The sequence below is a fragment of the Battus philenor genome, unplaced genomic scaffold (assembly GCF_028537555.1).
Source record: "Battus philenor isolate CCGP_79_NKW_IND1 unplaced genomic scaffold, ilBatPhil1.0.hap1 SCAF_27, whole genome shotgun sequence".
Lineage (NCBI taxonomy): Eukaryota > Metazoa > Arthropoda > Insecta > Lepidoptera > Papilionidae > Battus > Battus philenor.
In genome coordinates, this window is record NW_027181690.1 from 4,379,641 (window position 1) to 4,397,513 (window position 17,873).

The following is a 17,873-nucleotide window of genomic DNA, read 5'->3' on the forward strand; positions in this document are numbered from 1 at the left end:
GACGAGACCGGACTCGTTGCTTTTTATTCAAGTCTACCTAGACGGACAGACGGAAAACAACAGTTTTTGTGGGTACTCTGTAAAAATCACCGAGCCCAAAGTCGATTTAAAAATAGAAGAGTCGACATACTAGGCTTGCCAGATTTACAAGTTAAACCGGATCTGGTGCCGCATGCACTGACACCTCGCACTTGATTACTGCCATCATATATATTTATTTTTATAAAATAAAATTATACAAACACACGTCGATAACATAAACGTCATTTTTAAACTCAATCAAGTGTATCGTTAAATTTACTTTATAAGATATTAAATAATCAATTACTCTAAATATATTAAAAGAACTATTTCTTTGGAGAAGGATTTGGTAGTATATATATAATGACAAAGTATAATCGATTCGAAAACCATATCTATCATTGTAAAATAATTATAAATGAAGAAAAATGAAACAATATAAAACAATATATTTATAAAAATAGTAGTACTAAATATAAAAAAAAAATGTTTTTATGAAGGACATAAATAACTCTTTAATTGGCTACTGAGTACTCTTTTGCGATATGCTTCCTCGTAATGACTCATGAAACAAATGTAAAAAGTTCATGCTACAAAAATAATCTATAAATCTTCCTACTGGCTTGGGAATGAATTGTTTGAGTTTATTGCGGGCTCTTTTTATTATATTTGGAATCCTTTTGTTTTTTTGTACTGGAATATCACTCCTGCTAAATTGAAATTTGCAGATTCGGCGAGTTCGAAGGAGGCAGAGCGAAGGCTATGCCTAGCTTGTCTAAGACCTCTTTTAAGGTAGCGAAGCTAAGATATTCCCAGAGAAGCCTCGGTTTTGGTCCCTACATACTACTATTTTACCCTATAGCGACCTTCGCTTAGCAGTTATTTGTCGATAATATATGCTCAGCATTCCGACACAAAGGAGGCCCAGAGGCACGAAACTTCTCTTGGTTACTTTGGAAAGCATTAGCGCTTGGAGAAGAAATAACGTAAGAAATGCATGTAACGTTTCTATCTGGTATGATAGGAGGTTGGAATACGGAATATATGAAGTTTAAGTTTTAAGTTGCGGAATCTACAGTGAATAGAGAAGATCAATTTGAATACTAGTTAGTAGCAAATTCGACCCATATACTTGTCTAGATGTTCACAAATGACCATAATAATGTATTGGATGCAAAAATTAAATCAAAGAGTAAAATTTAATTAATCTATAATGAAGATGTTACTAAGACTTCGGAAATGTGGCGGTGAACAAGTGACAAATAATCCACAAAAAGAGTTGGCCACTGGGGGCGTGAACATTCAACCTTGTTAAGGCTGGTGGATGCAAACTGCTTCCTACCGCTTCTATTGGATATGTCTATAAAAGCCCTAAGTCTAGAAGTAGATGTTTTACGGCTATAATGATGATGAAAATTTTAGGAATTAGGTGATAAGAAACAATAACGTAGTGCTTAAGAACTGTATTCTATTAACAAAGATCGGATATGTCGATGCATATTTACCCAAAGCTATTATTTAGATAAGAAATTATAAAGATCCTTCCGATAAGTTACTAATAAATAAATAAACAAAAGAATCTATTCTTATGTCCCCTACCTGCGTAAACAGGTGTAGTTTTTCATCTCGCTTGCACAAACAAGTATTGCCATCTGTCTCGCTCAAATGCACACCGTAATTTTTTCATTTAAAAAGTGCTTTACGTATTAATACACACTTAAACTATAAGTAAACAAGCACCGGTATTTCATACGTAGAATATAATAAGATAATAAGCATAGATCGCAGCTTAGATTATACAGAGATGATCAGGTATATGTGTTTTAAGAGAGTTAATATGTAGGTCATTTGTAAAATTAACCTTTAATTTTTTTACACCTATTTCAACAAAAATTTCAACTGACCATTCTAAAATATGTTATTTTTTCTATTGGAATGCGAAAAGAGCACTTCCGGCAGTCCAAAGCCGGCAGGGAAAGATAGTAAACAATAATTAATTTTAATATGTGTTATTCCAAATTTGAAAAACGATATTTCTTTCTATATTGTCATTTTTTTATATATTATTTCGGAAACCACAGATTTTGGAAGATACTATTTAATAATTGACAGTGAATGAGCTACACATTTACCTCTTTAAAGCTTTTACAGCTATAATTAATGACCCTGCGGACAGGCCCACGCGTTGTGTGAAGAATTTAATGTTAAAGATACACATCGGGACGGTACGATAACGTGGCACCGAAGGCTAAAAATGCTATTCCCACATTAAAATAAACTTGGGCAAACACATTTCGCAATATTTCGTGAATACAGATAAAACTAAGATAAGCGAATCTAAAAGAACATGTCGTATCGTCATGATTGTAGAAATGTTAGACTTTATACCCAAAAAAAAAAGTTGATGCGTAATCGAAACGTGGACTTTGACCGGTGGCCATTTTTAAAAATAGCTTCCTTTTACCTCGCTGTATGCTTTTTTATTTTTAGATGTGACATAATAATATTAAACAAATTTACAATTTATTTTTGATTCGCCATTAAACATCGTCAATATAACCGTAGGACACTGATTGACTTAGTTCTCCACCACAGATTTTGAAAAGAACCAGTAGAACCGCCTGCATCCAGCGTCTTTCGTCGATCGTAACATTGTAGTCTCTCCGCCATGTTGGTGCACGTCTTACGCTGTGCATGACAGTCGATGGTTTTAATTCCACAACCTTCATGCTCCAGACCACTGCAACTTCACTTACCAATCCGCTAGGCAATATCGGTTAAGGATCTTCTAATATCTGATTCGGTCCTCGATGATCAAATTGGTCAATTTAAAATGTCAATTGTAAAATTTTGGCAATGGTATGACGTCATTTAACCACAGATCACAGATATTTACAATTATTTAATAATAGATTATCACGAAAAAACTTTCTTGCATAATCCTTGAAAATGACTTGCAAATATTCAGTATTTGGACACAACAATTAGCTGATATGCTTATGTTACTAAACATATTTTTTATCTGCAAGATGGACAGACGACTTTTGTCAGTTGTCCTACGACGCCGGATGTCGCTTCCAACCGGTCTGATTGAAAATCTTGCAGCTAAAATTTGAGTGATGATAAGTGTAATTTTAGTTATAATGTTAACTTATTATCTTAACCTATCTTAATAATTAAACTGATATCTGACCTTAGGCTGATGGTTAAGCTCATTCCAAAACGCCATTACAGTTAGTTTAAAACCTAATTGTATCTTTGACAACGTTTACTTCAAGACATAAACCTTGCCCCAAAGATGGCTTGCCCACCATCGAGTTCCCGGAGCTTGGATTTTAATCGGTCCAACTTGTAGGCGGCCTAACCACTCTGGTTAACGCTAACTGTTCTTTTTTTATAAATCGAGAAATGTTATAACATTTATACGCCAACTTCTGAATTCTGGTAATAGTCCTAAATAAAAAGACAAATTTACTTTTTGAAAGCGTTCTGTGAACTATTTTATTCGGAAGTCGTATAAAAAGCATTTATATGTATTTTTTATCTGTTTGCATATTTTGATATATTAGTGCACGAATTGCGACATGCGCAAGTTTGTTTATAGGTGTAAAAACTTTAAATGGGTGAGTTGTCTGCAAAAAGCTTTTATACCTGTTTCCAATCATTCTATATAAAGTGATCACTATATAATATGTTATATTAAATTTTTTTTCATTGGTAATACGACAGTACAGTACTTCTGGCAGTAAAGTATGCGGGAGACACTAAACAATTACTAATTTTACATAAAAAAAATCATTAAATATATATAGTATTATGTAGTAATCCAAATATAGAAAATTATTTTTCTTACTTTATAAACATTATGTTATATATTTATTTCTGAATCCATTCTTTTTTATATAGGATGTTCCATATAATTGAGAGAAAATAAGCTAGCTATACATGGACCCCTTTGAAGCATTTACGCCTATAACCTATCACCCTGTATTTATATTGATAAATAGTTTTGTAGTGGTATTTGGTAAATTTCAAACTTCGTGTCATTAACCACTTAACTCGTTATGGTTTTGCGTCTGTTTGCTGATAAAAAAAAAACCTTTTTTTAAATAAATATTACGTAGTTAGTGTACTTTTAACGCATTCGTAAGCAAGTAAGGTAGAGAACCACGCGAGCCATCACGGAAATGCGACATGATAGGTAGCCACGTGTGACACGAGAGGCCCTATTAAAATGTGAAAGCAACTATTGATTTTATATACATTTATACAGTGGAGGCAGTAAAAACAGTTTTTCAATTTGTTATTTCTATTGTGTTCATGTAACCATAAAAATATAATTTGAACGCAATACCACTTTTTAAATACACATTTGATAAATATGTTATTTATTTATTTTTAAATAAATAAAACATAGATATTTTTCTTATTTATAACATTTTAATTCGTTTGTACATGTATAAAATATCAATAGTTTGCTTTTATATCACTTGCTGTGCCGATCATAATTAACGATACCTCAATACTTCGTATAAATCGAATTTCGTAAAAATCAATTTACACTAATATCTGCTTGGCAAAACGAATATTCTTACTAAATTTTAAATATCTAAGCCTTATGGTTTCGGAGATATTGTTAATGGGTCAGTACATGGGTGAAATTTTTTTAAATAAACATTTTAAAAATACATATGAAGATTATATTTTATAATTTTATAATGTCATTACCATATAACTAAAGATGCCTCAGCCAAGACGGACTATGACAAAAATACACACAGTTATACAACGTAATATAAAAAGTGCTCTTTTAACAGGACTCTCCCTGTTGCCCAAATGGAATTTGCAGATTCCTTGTATTTGAGGTGACAGGGTGCAGAGTGCGCTTAGTCTAAAACATAGTTGCACAGACTTATTAAGAATAAGGGCCACTCGGTCAAATCAAGAACTGACGGCGGGCCGGCCGCCAGAAGTATAGATAATAACATTTTTTTGGTTTTATTCTGAAATAGAATTCAATATTTTTCGAATGTACGAGAGTATTATTTTTGCTGTCGGCGGGCCACCAGTATTCGATCGGCGGGCCGCGGTCTGTGCATCCATGGTCTAAGACCTCTATTACCGGATTGGGAGGCTGCTGTCTAAGACCTCTATTACTGTATCGCTTCGGCGAACGCTCCATGGAATGACTCAGCTCAAGGGCCCCCACGAGGGGGGACATCGGCTTGGGATGTCTTTCAATAATACCCGCTTAGCATTCCGATACAAGGGCGCCCGAGACAGTCAAACCTCGATCTGCTATTGCCTGGCTAATATCACAATTACTAATTCCGAAAGCGCTGTGCTAGTGCTGGCAGAAGTGGTGGAATAAATTCCAGCAGCTTCTATCTAGTATGATCGGGGGTTTTCGTCCCCTGTGATATACGATCTGGTCTCGTTTCGATGACTATGACGGTGTGCGGTGTACACAAACAGCGTAATAACAGAATTAGTATGGACATTTGTACACAACGTCTCATTATGTCATTACAACGGTGCCATTGGGAAAATATGTTTGAAAATGTTTTATGTTCATTCTCGTATATAAAGGATATTATAAGAGCTGATATCATCATGATCTTTTCGTATATAATATTTTTACTAACTGCTCTATGTTATATATTCATGTTAAGCATGCAGATATTTATATATTTCTAACACATTTGTATATATAATCTATATTTCTTAATTACGTGCTCCGTGTATTTTATATTAAATGTGTACACGTCTATTGTGCTATCTATTTTTTTGTATTTTTCCCCGTAAATAAAAATAAAACATATATTTAGAATCTGTTTGCTAATCGTCCGGAATATTTTAAAGTAATTGCAAACGTTACTGTACATTTCTGTTAATGAAAGTAAAAGACATATTAAATGATATATAAAAAAAAATAGGTCAAATAGCAGATTGTTGATGATTCGTCGGGTGACCATTATCTTAAACTATTTTTGTTGGACATTATCTCTTGCAATTATTACAATATCTACAATACGTGATCTAACCTTTACGTGTTACAATGCGCATATAACTCACAATCCATTCACGCAGCTTACGTACTAGTTACGTTAATATCAAACGTGAATCAAATACAGAAATAATAAAATAACATGGCTCTGTTTACTATAAATTTTAGTTATTAAGTAGCTTATAACATTTATTATTTTATAGTTGTTTATCCTCATCTTCATATTAGCCGAGGATGCCCAAAGCTGGAGATACGCCTCCCCATAGATTTTCGTAAAGATCAATTGATTGCGGCCTGGATCTATCATCTTCAGACGACTTTAAAACAAGGTTGTCTGATCATCTTGTGAGTGGCTTTTTTGTCCAAGGTCTCCATTACTTTTAGACCCCACTTTGTGGCCTGGCCACTGACAATCTGCTGTGTTTTTTCAGTTACTTTCGTTCGTATACGCATCTCCTAATTCTTGAGTCACTAGTAAAAATTGCGAACATAATCGTCTCTATATCTCTGAGGCCAACACATTTTTTTTTGTTTATTTATGGCTCCGTTTTTAAGGCCTCTTGTTCAACCTTATCGTAGATGGACAGGGCCCTTGTTTACGTGTTTTTTTTTTGTTATTGTTTTCATTTTCATACTTATCTTTCATCCTTCTCAATGTCTTTCATTCTTTCCTCTAATTTCCTACATAAGATCACGGGATACACATAGGACATAAATCGTCTTACAGCTTTTTATAATAACATATTTAATTGCTTATGCATTATACAGACAAGTAGGTTCACCTTGCAAACTTTATATAAATTTAAAATAGCACCGAATTCTTAATCCATCACTAAACACTTCATGAAGCAGAGTAGAGAAAAAACCAAATACAGTTAAAAAATTCGTAGATCAATGAGAGTTCTGTTAAATGTTCTATTATTAAATAAAATAATTTTATCTTTTATCTTATATACAGTGGATTGCCTTGTCTTTCAAGATATTAGAGTATCTTGACCAAATATTACAAAATTTAATATTTATAGAAATTAAATGAAAGCAATGACCACAAGGTGTTTTCAAAATTGAGATTAGTACATGTTAAAATTACTTTTTGTTTACTATATGTCCTTGTAGACTTTTTTACTGACAGAAGTTATTGGCCTGTCAAATAGAAAAACATATTAAATGTTACACATTTCGGAATAATATAAAAACGAGGTGTAAGAGTAAGAAATATAATTATCATTTTAGCCGCAGGATGTACATCACAAGACATCTAATGGAATCAGGCGTTACCTCGCGGAAGTCCATCCTAAGTAAGAAAAGGACCAATATTTAGCCACTTCCGCACATGCAGTGGTAGTCGTGCAATAAAGTGCACCCCCACCCCACCCGCTGATAAATGCGTATGCGGCAAACAATGTGAATTACACAACTGCCACAGTTAACTCACTCAACACGTGTTTCACCCCTCCAAGGGGCATCTTCAGGAGTTATGTTGCACCGATTAGTGCCAAACACAGAGTCCAGGTGTAAAAGCTTTTAGTTGACAAATTATATATATACCCGTATAAATTTTTTATACCTGTAACCAATAACTCTGTACCGTTATAGCCTATAGATGCCCACAACAAGGCATCCTCAAAAGATGTCTATTGGGAGATATACCATAATTTCTACGCTTGGCAGGCGGGCTGGCGATCGCATTGTGGTATTAGGGTAAGTAGAAGACGCTTCTACCCATCTTCTGGATACTTGTTTCTGTGCAGTGACAATCCTATACAATTAATGCATAAAGTATCGTAATCGGAATCGAACCCGCGATCTACTATCCCAAGTCTCAGTCCTTTACCACTGGGCTTCTACTCTTCATTGAATACTATAAATATATAATTAAGCAAGTAGAAGTGGAACAAATGGCTGTATCCAATTATGTGTTAGATGAATTATAATAATTTTATTTAAGACAATAACAAGAGAAACAAAGACTTTTCTGGTACTATTATTCTAGGTTACACAATTAAAACCACAAATTACTTTAATTGATTGTAATTATTGACTTATTAATTGCGTAAACTTTTTATATATACACAAAAGAAGTTTGTAGTTACGTCTTAAACGATAAAAATAAACCAACGAACGAACTGGTTACCCCTCCCCCCCACTTAAAATGGAAATCTTTATGAGTGTGCACGGTTTGTTTTTTAAACTCCTTGCAGTGATTGTGGTTGGCAGTTATTTCGGTGCTGTAACTTCCGTTATTGTGAGGACCAATAACGGAAGCTGTGGAGGGAACTGCTCGAATCTTCAACCGAAGCTTTCCAGGTCGGGCGCGACCGTGAAGATCAACAACCAAGAAGAAGAAATATTAAAAGAGGGAGAAAGTAGGCGTAAAATTTGAAAGGTTTTTGCTGCTTTTAACCAATCATCCTATATTTTCTGTATTTTCTAGAACATAATTTGATGTAATAGTCCTACTATTACATCAAATTATGTTCTAGAAAATACTCGAAGTAAGTTCTGCTGCGTAATAAGATAATGTATTCCTCACAAAAGATCACTGTGTCACGTGTAAGTGTGTGAAATAATATATTTAATATTATCATCAGCAAATAATATAAATGTCCAAAGTCATGGGATCTTTATTATCATTTAGAGAAATCTTCAAATTGAATTGTCTGTTGCTTTTGTTTTTCTTATCGTCTCGCTATCCAAGGTTATATTTAATTTGAATCTTACTTTTAACCCTCTGTATATATTGAAAAAATCATATTTTTTATTCCACATATCATACCATATCTTTCCATAATTAATGCTATTATTATTCAATTAGTATTCAGTTTTTAATGACCTGCAAGACATACAATACACAGACCTTAAAAGGCTTCCAATTTATATGTCATTATTTAAGGCACAAGACGGCCACAGCTGCATATAGACCTCCCTCATAAATTTTTCAATAAGACTCACGACACCTTGTGCGTCTTTACTCTAGAACCTTAAAGACCCAGGGGCCATGTGTTTAAGTGCCACGGAGCCCTCCTACTGCCACTGACTCTTATACAAATCCTATATTTAAATAGATAAGAATGGATCAGCCAAATAAATTCGAATATTTGAAAAAAAAAGAATTAAAATTTCGATTAATTGAAAAAAAAATTGTTAACTTGGAAGTTTAATGTCATAGCAGGCAGTGATTATCTAAAGGCATACATACAAAGATTAATTAAATAATTTTTTGAGCTTTTTTACCAACTTTGTAGTTTTATATCAAAATCATCGAAGCAATCCGCTTTTGTAATCTTGTGAGTTATCGATTTAAATTACGCTATCTACACGTGGCACCTGGCCTTCTTGGCTCAAGGACAATAAAATAAGAGAATGACATTTTTTTTTTAAATTTTAAAATGACGTTTTCTATGATATAATAAAATACTGTTGTACTATCTAATAATAAAAATTTAATTTCGCCTTTAATAGTTATTATACATTATCTATCCATTTTACGTACCTCTACTATGCCTCTATTACCAATGTCTATTTAATTGAAGTAAAAGGCGAAAATATTATGTATTTATTATACTTCAAACTAATGTTCTGGACAATTCGATACATTTGATATTATATTAACAAATATTATTATTCGGTTAGGTTTACAAATTTTTGTTTATTATATTTAAAAAAATCAGAGTGAAGAACTGGAACTGGCAAGCGCAGTATAAGACGTCCACTGAAAGGTGAACAGGGTGCAGGCCACTTACACCTCTGGAGATGGTCTATGTCCAGCTGTGGAATATTTACTACCTGTCACAGTACCCAAGTGAACGTGATGTGATTTTCTTAATTACACAAATAGACTTATCTAAAATCGAACGTTGAAAACCTTAGCTTGTGAGGCTTTTTTTGGAAAGTGTTCCACCTCGGGTACTTTTAATCTAATGGACTGGATGGACTACCTACTACCCTTCTTTAACTTAAGGTATTTTTAATTTAGTAATCAACAGTAAGCAATGTAAACAAATGCTTACACGAACAAGTTGAAAATACGCAAGGAACCAGTGATAAACCGTTATCTAAGTGACGCGACGGTACGTGATATACACGACGATTTGCGTTTGAATGTATCCGTGAAATGTTGAAGGATATATGTTAGTATCAAGCGGGTCTAACATAGTTTTTTCTTACAAGCTATTTCGTATGAATAATTTTTTTTCTTATGTCTTGATATAGAAATAAAAGTTAAAGAAATGTATGAATAAATAGTTATTAATATATAAGAAAAATGCTGACAAATTTGAAATTTTTGTCCACTAGGAAATTGGACAGGCGACCACGAGGCAGGAGCTCCATGCGCTGGTTCGATCAGGTACGAACCACGCTTGATACCAGAGCAGTGGCGTAGCTAGGGGGTGGCGAGCGGGGCGGCCGCACCAGGCACCACAAGAAGGGGGGGCACCAAAGTTGAAACAATTTTTTGGATTTTTTTTTGAATGATGAATAATGAAATGTTAAAAGAAAAATGAAAACCATAAATTAAAGTAAATAACATAAAAAGAATATCGAATTTTACTATTTTTTTGCTAAAAAGTTGTTAAATAATATAAACATTAAAAAAAATAAACGGTTACAAATTATAATATACACAGTGTTTAAGCCTTTTCATTCACAAAACACATAAAGTGTTTTTTAAAAGGGCCTTAAATGACAAAATAATAAATTATTACATTATTGCAAGATTATTTAATGATAAATAGATTACCAGAGTAGTCAACGCAATACACACCGCCGCAGATCGGCACAGATGGCTTAGCATAAATGGGGTGACCCTAAGTATTAGAGTTAAAGGCGGGATACCATATATACTTTATAAAATATACGCTGACAAATGTTATTGACCTGAAGCAGTCTAGTAAAAAAAAACATATTTCAGATTTAAGAGTGTTTTATAACTTAAACATCATCGTCATCACCACCAGAATTTCAACCATACAATGTCCATTGCCTTGACATATGACTGCCACCTTATTCCATAGGGCTGGACTGAAAAAGTTTGCACCCAGTGTCTTTCGACAGCCTTACCAACGTGATAATAGTAAATAAAAATTACTTAGAAATATAAGTTTACTGTATGAATGTACGAAGAACAAAACCTTTGTTTATAAAGATAGTATATATTACTGCTCTAGATAATAATGCTATCATTGTAATCCTTTATAGCAGACCATATTTTTTGTTTAATTTATCACTCTTTTTAATTTATTATTATTGACGATAAAAGCTTGACAGATTGTTCCTATTTTCGTCTTCAAAAAGTAAAAAATCCTTCATAGATCTGAATGTAAGCAAATATAATAAAGTTCCACAAGATGTCTTAGACCTACTTTTTCTTAGTTTTAAATCAAGAATTAGAAGTTTATTATTAAATGGATATTATACTATACTAGAAAGTACTTAAGAGTTTTTAGTTCATCGAAATGTATGGAACTTTGTTTGTTGACTCATTTATATAGTTGATATGAAGAATTGTTAAATCTCATTTGAAGGAGCAAGTTTTGAGTTTTTGGCTCGTCGTAACATATCAGCATTCCCAGCCGGTGTTAGCTTACTACTGATAATAATAAAATATTGGACGATTTAAAAGCGCATAAAATATTTTTAATTGTGAATATGTAGCCACATAATGTGTACCAGTATTTTTTAACCTTTTATGTGCAACGCATCTTAATCTTTCTAAAATTCTTACGCCCCCCTATTTATCACATATATCTTTTATGCAGAAGCGAAAGAGTCTAACTCGTCTGGAGTCCACTTTCGATTTTGACGACGGATTGGGTGTTGGAAAACACTGGTCGGTTTGCAGTACCTTTTCGAAAAATTTTAAATTTAAAAAAGAATATAAAAGGAACACGACAGATATCGAAGCAACAACAAAATATGGACAAATAAAACGCTGTCAACATACCATCTTTTGCTGCCCCTCGCACACACGATTTATATACATATATATATATATATATATATATATATATATAATTAACAAAAAACAAGTTTTATATTATTATTAGCGAAATGTACGCGATTTTGCTGTTATATATATATATTTATTTTTGTTTTAAATTACTATGTTGTTTATACAAACTCATGCGAGTAGAGTGTAGGTTATATAATTTCCCGAACAGTATTTTTTTCAAGAACCTTCATAGTACTTAATAAAGAATATGATATAAAAATATTGGCTGAACTGGCCGAACTGTTTTCCGTTACGCAACGCTTTTGACGCCTGTTTTTTTAGTATTTATCTAGATCACTTCTGAAAGTTCAGCATAAATGGGGTTTCATATTTTACATTCATTTATTTACGATTTTCTTTTTTAAATAAATGAATACTATGATCTACTTTGGATTATTTAGAGCTGTGTTTCCATAAATGATCCAGATTCTGACAAAAAAAGCAATTTACAATTCGTCTGCGGGATTCAAGAAAATTTATCTGCTTTCAATAGTGAAGAATTAAAATGTTGGCTTGATATATGTATGCAAATAATGTTTTAAGAAGCTGAGCAACTGTTACTTATAAAAACTTGCATATTTCATATTTAATACAATATGTCTACGATCTTCATATTTTTATACCGAATTTTTTGAACATGGTAGAAATGTAGCAGCAGAGGGTTCGACAGAGCCAACTTAAATTTGAAAGTGGTCGATGTGGAATAAATTCTGGAAACCTCTAATTAAGAGCTTAATCTAAGAGAAATGAGAGTAAAATTAAAGCCCCCTTTGATATATTACAACTTGAAACAAAATTTCAAATATATCTTGAAAAGCCCATAACATTATCTGGATAATTTTTTTGTCATAACCTTGACAGACGTCCCTAATGAATTAATTATAAGAGAAGTAGATATAAAAATACTTTACACTGTGGCTTTAAACAAAAACAATTGCTCTTATTTCAAAACTTGCAAATAAAATACATGGTGAATTATATATCACCGAACTTTACGTGATCGATCCTGTAAAACACGGGGCCCGACTGAGATTAGCGGGAAAATTTTCATACCAAGGTTCATACATAGCGAGCGCGTAACAAAATACACTTCGCCCTTAATATGCAAATAAAAATGGATTTTTTTTCCTTTCACTGACTAACTTAATTAGGTAAGCACCGTGTCAATGCCGACACACTTAAATAAGACGCAATCGAAACAACAAATACGTCCAAGATCACTCTAACACTTTAGCTTTGCCTCCTGGTTTTATTCGCGTGAATCTATATATTTATACAACTATAATAGCACGCACATAGATTCATACGTTGCTTAGCAACCGTGAAAACAATGTAAATTTTTAAACAGTTTGAATTTATGATACTATTCTCTCTGCAAATTACTTTAAACAAGTCAAGTTCTTTTGCTACCATCATCTACAGACAAACAGATAACTACGACAAAGTACTGATTATAGGAAAAGTAGGTGGTATAATAAAAGTCCACGTGGTCAATCTATTTTTACTATTATTACTATGGTTTATACATATTTCATACATTCTTGTTTATATATTATACATACTTGTTCATATAATCTGAAGGATCTCACGGAGAACCTTGGCTGGGGTATTTACATCACAAGATTCTTTAGATCTCTTAGGTAGACGTTTTGTAGAGAAACCTGACTCTTGCGTCTCCAAATTCAAATTTTAAATTTCTTTATTCAAGTAGGCATTTCCATGCGCTTTTGAATCGTCGATTATTTTAACATTATAAGCAGAAAGCTACCACCGGCTCGGAATGTTGATATATTTAGAAAAGCCGGCCAGAAACTGTACAGCTTTTTTAAATGAAATATAACACTTTTACTCATGAGTGTACATATATGTACCATGTAAATGAGTCAACAAACCAAGGTAAACACATTTCGATTAACTAAACACTCTTATATGCTATGATAAAACTTATTTAATAATATGCTTTTAATTTTATAATTAAAATTAAGAAATGAAATCTTGTGAAGCTGTGTTACATATAAGTATATACATACACTCAAATCCATGTAGGATTTGTTGACTTTTTGAACAGGAAATTTAAGTGATACGATTTTATTTTTATTTCTTGTATTCATCGTGTATCTGCAACTATTTGTGTAATAATATATCAATTTATGGTCCATAAATAATATATCACCGAAATTGTATTGCGAAGCAACCGTTAAAATACCAATTTCTTTAAGAAAACATCTTTCAATTTCTAACTTCTAAGTTATAAAAAAGGAAATTTTGAAGTGATCTCGATTTGAGCGAGTTGAGAGACTCAATATGCAAGTGTTCAAGTTAAGGGCACCCAAGAGGACTGAAACCCCAAATTCTTTTGCTATTGCCTCGCTACCATTACTACCGTATCGAAAAACGATAGCACTGGGATAAGTTGCGAAAGAAACTCCAGCAAAACTTCTATATTGTATAATCCTATTACTACCGTCATAAAGAATGCAGAAGATAGAAGGGTGTGGAAACAGAAACAGGAAACTCGTCATCGATTCTGTGAAGGCTTTTCAAAACGGATACGCTTGTCAATGAAAAATACAATTAAGAAGATTGTTAATTATTTCTATTTATTTTTTAGAACATTGTAAGGATTTGCATATCGAATATTATCTCGTCGTATACTAATCAAAAGAACTATTATGTATTTTAACATATTATATCTATAACTAAAATTACATAATTCGCACATATTTAAAAAGTGTTAAATGTCACATTTGCACAAGAGTGTAAAGTAATTTTGTTTTTAACTTGCATTTTCGAGCCTCTACTAGCTTACTTAAGTTTGACTGGATGTCTTATCTTATTTAAAGTTACTACTTGGCTCTCTACCATCTGCTATAAGCGGATTTTTGGCTGCGACCACACACCGTCGTAGAAAAATTAGAGGGAAAAGACCATAAGTGCGATTACCAAGTAGATGGGCGGACTCTGTGCGGGTGGTGAAGAACCTCACAATACGCATGCGCTCTGAAAAGCTACTTGTCGAATTCTCGACCAAGGCTCTCAGGAATGGCGCGACGTCTAGCATAACCATTCCAGCGGATTTCCAAGTTAAAATGGCGCTTTAAGGTTCTGGAGTAGAAACTATTCAGAGTGGACAACAGACAATCTTGATATGGTAGTCGGAAGTTCCTGTGGGTACTCTATTATGACAGTTCGCTGTCAACTATTTTCTCCTTCGGCCACCACCTCGCTGCACTTTTTTAAGCGATTCAATGATTTCGGTATATAACTTAAGCGCACGAAACATGAAGCAACTGGACGCAGACCCCCGGAAAGGGATCTTGGTATGACCTGTCATTTCGTACGTATTAGCCTAACCTAATCCATCTGGTGCTTTTATACCTATTTCTACTAGTTCCAGCACTGTAACAATTTAACTGACATTTGAAAAATAATCCTACCACCAGAGAAAGTAAAGAAAACTTACTACAAACAATAAATGACTCAACATTTTAAGAGGTTAATTGAAATAAATATATTATGTACTATATATTTAGTTTCTTGCATTAAAGTACACAGGTATCATATGTTTACACAGGTTTCGTTTGTCTGTATGCAATTTCATCAGCAATTAATATCGGCCATGCATTTATATCCGATCAATATTAATTTTTATTATTTCACTATAGATTTCAATGTAATTGTGTTTTATAAAAAGTTTTGAATAACATGTTTATTTATATAATCAATATTGTGCAATGTTATTAAAAGAAAAAAAAGTAATTTGTGTAGAATAATAAACATATATTTGAAAACCTAAGCTCGTTTCTTTCCAGAAGTGATTTCCATTACAATTTTTATTTTTCAAAAGTACCTTGTGAATAAAATATTATTTGTAGATTTTTTTTAATTTATTGGGTCAAGCCTCGACTTCAAAGGAACTGTAAAAGCTAGAAAAGCTGACAGCGTCCAGCACTTATCGAATATAGCCAATAACATATTCACACTAGCGGTTCCTGCACATAACGAATGACCCCAAGTCTATTGCTGATAGAGTACTGTAAAATCCGTTTTTATTTTGTCCTTTTGGTTTTAGAGACATTAGTATAATATAGTGATGAATCAATATATAAATGTGTATATTTATATGTATATATATATATATATATATCATATCCTATTCATGATATGAGTGTCAATTTAAAGAACAATTTGTTGATAATGATCATGCCTTGTCGCAATTGTTTATTAACGACCTAAGCATTGTGTTATTTATTATTACGTAACAATGATATGACAATTTAATTATAAAACAATTAACGAAATTACACTCAAATTGAATCATTAATGTTTTTATTCATTAAAACCCTTTTTTATCGCGACCAACTTTTAATGATAATTTTTAATTACGTACGGATAATATTCAGAAATTCAAAAATGCTAAATGAATCAAGAAAAATGTCTGAATTTAGCGAATAATGATTTGCAAAAAATAGTTTATTTGTAAGTTCCGTGAGACGATAGAGACAGACGGGCGCCTTGAGATAATTATGTGAAATGGAGAGTTGTCAGATCTATCCTTTTTGCAAAATAATAAAACCTTTTTACTACCTTCAGGGCTCTACACGATTCCGATTTGAAGGTGTCTTAAAATTAGGTTAAAGATTCTAGTGTCATGGGTTAAGTCACTCCGGCCTAGCAGATCTAAACTAAACTTTATGTACTCAAGAGCCACCAACATAATATTTTTGGTTAAGTTTACGTTAAGTCTCATGATTAAGTTTTAAGTAATAGAAAGAGAATACAAGACTGTCTTACCTGGTTGGTGAGTACATCTATGATGACATAGGCCAGATAAACGATTTCCTCTTCATCGGAGCCGAGTGCCGCACCGCCCAAACCGGCGGTCCGCACATGCAGGGCGCACACCCAACCACCGCTGATCATCGCGCCATACACTGCTCCCGCTCACAGAAACACAACCCACCTCCACGCTCACGAGTCCATCCAGAGACCTATAGCTGTGATTGAATCGAGATGACTTGATGACTTCACGATCGCATACTAATTAGCCGAACGACGATTTCTAACGGGACATGTATCAAAACGCTCCGGGCGCGCTACACCGGACGGCCGATGTCCGAAAATTCACGTCCACGACGTTTGTTGTTTTAAGAATGCTTTAAAAGCACTTTAGAAACCCGACGTTAACCGACGCGAAGAGCTCGCGTGCGTCGCGGACCACGTTTTACCGCTAGTCGTGTACGTAAGCCGTTTCCTCCGCAAGTGAAAATCTTGAATTAACTCGCATCACAACAGGTACACGAATTCATGCCGAAACCCAGTCCGTTGGCGAGCGGGTTGTCTTTTGATAGATGTCAATGCACGTTCAAAAGTTTGGACGCCTTCCGTGTCCGAGTTACAAAGTTTTCATAATAATTTAACACAATTAGTTCACTGCGGCGATATACGTGTTGTCGATATGTTCGGTGTGAAGATTTGTTGATTTAAATAAGTAATGACGGTGACACGGACATGCGTGTCTGTTCGGTTCCGAGGATCGACTGCGCACCGCTGCTCGCTCGCCCCCCTGTTGACACTGCGCAGGTAAACGCCAGGTGAGCGGTGCGACGTTGCCAAACCGAGCATTATCACTGATGATGAGATAGCTGCCGCTTCTACCATCGAATTTTACGCATCGTTGGCAATGCAACAAAAATTTCAAATTTGCTCGTTCATTACCACTCGTATTGTAAAAATAAGGCTTTGACTCTTCAATGTACAATGAATATTATAAAATATCGTTACTATACCGCTTGTGACGAAAGCCTTATACAAATCTGAGTTTTGGTTAAGAGAGACCAATGATTTTACTTT

The 17,873-nt window shown here is 33.6% G+C and overlaps 1 protein-coding gene across 2 annotated transcripts in view; it reads right to left on the minus strand.

Annotated features, from left to right (window-relative positions):
* fus (fusilli) overlaps positions 1–17,548 on the minus strand; it is a 137,864-nt gene extending 120,316 nt beyond the window's left edge. For both annotated transcript variants that reach the window (XM_068768952.1, XM_068768951.1), the window contains exon 1: positions 16,815–17,548. In XM_068768952.1, the coding sequence (XP_068625053.1) occupies positions 16,815–16,943 (129 nt within the window). In that variant the 5' untranslated portion in view covers positions 16,944–17,548. The remainder of the gene's footprint in view (positions 1–16,814) is intronic.
* Between the last annotated feature and the right edge of the window lie 325 nt (positions 17,549–17,873).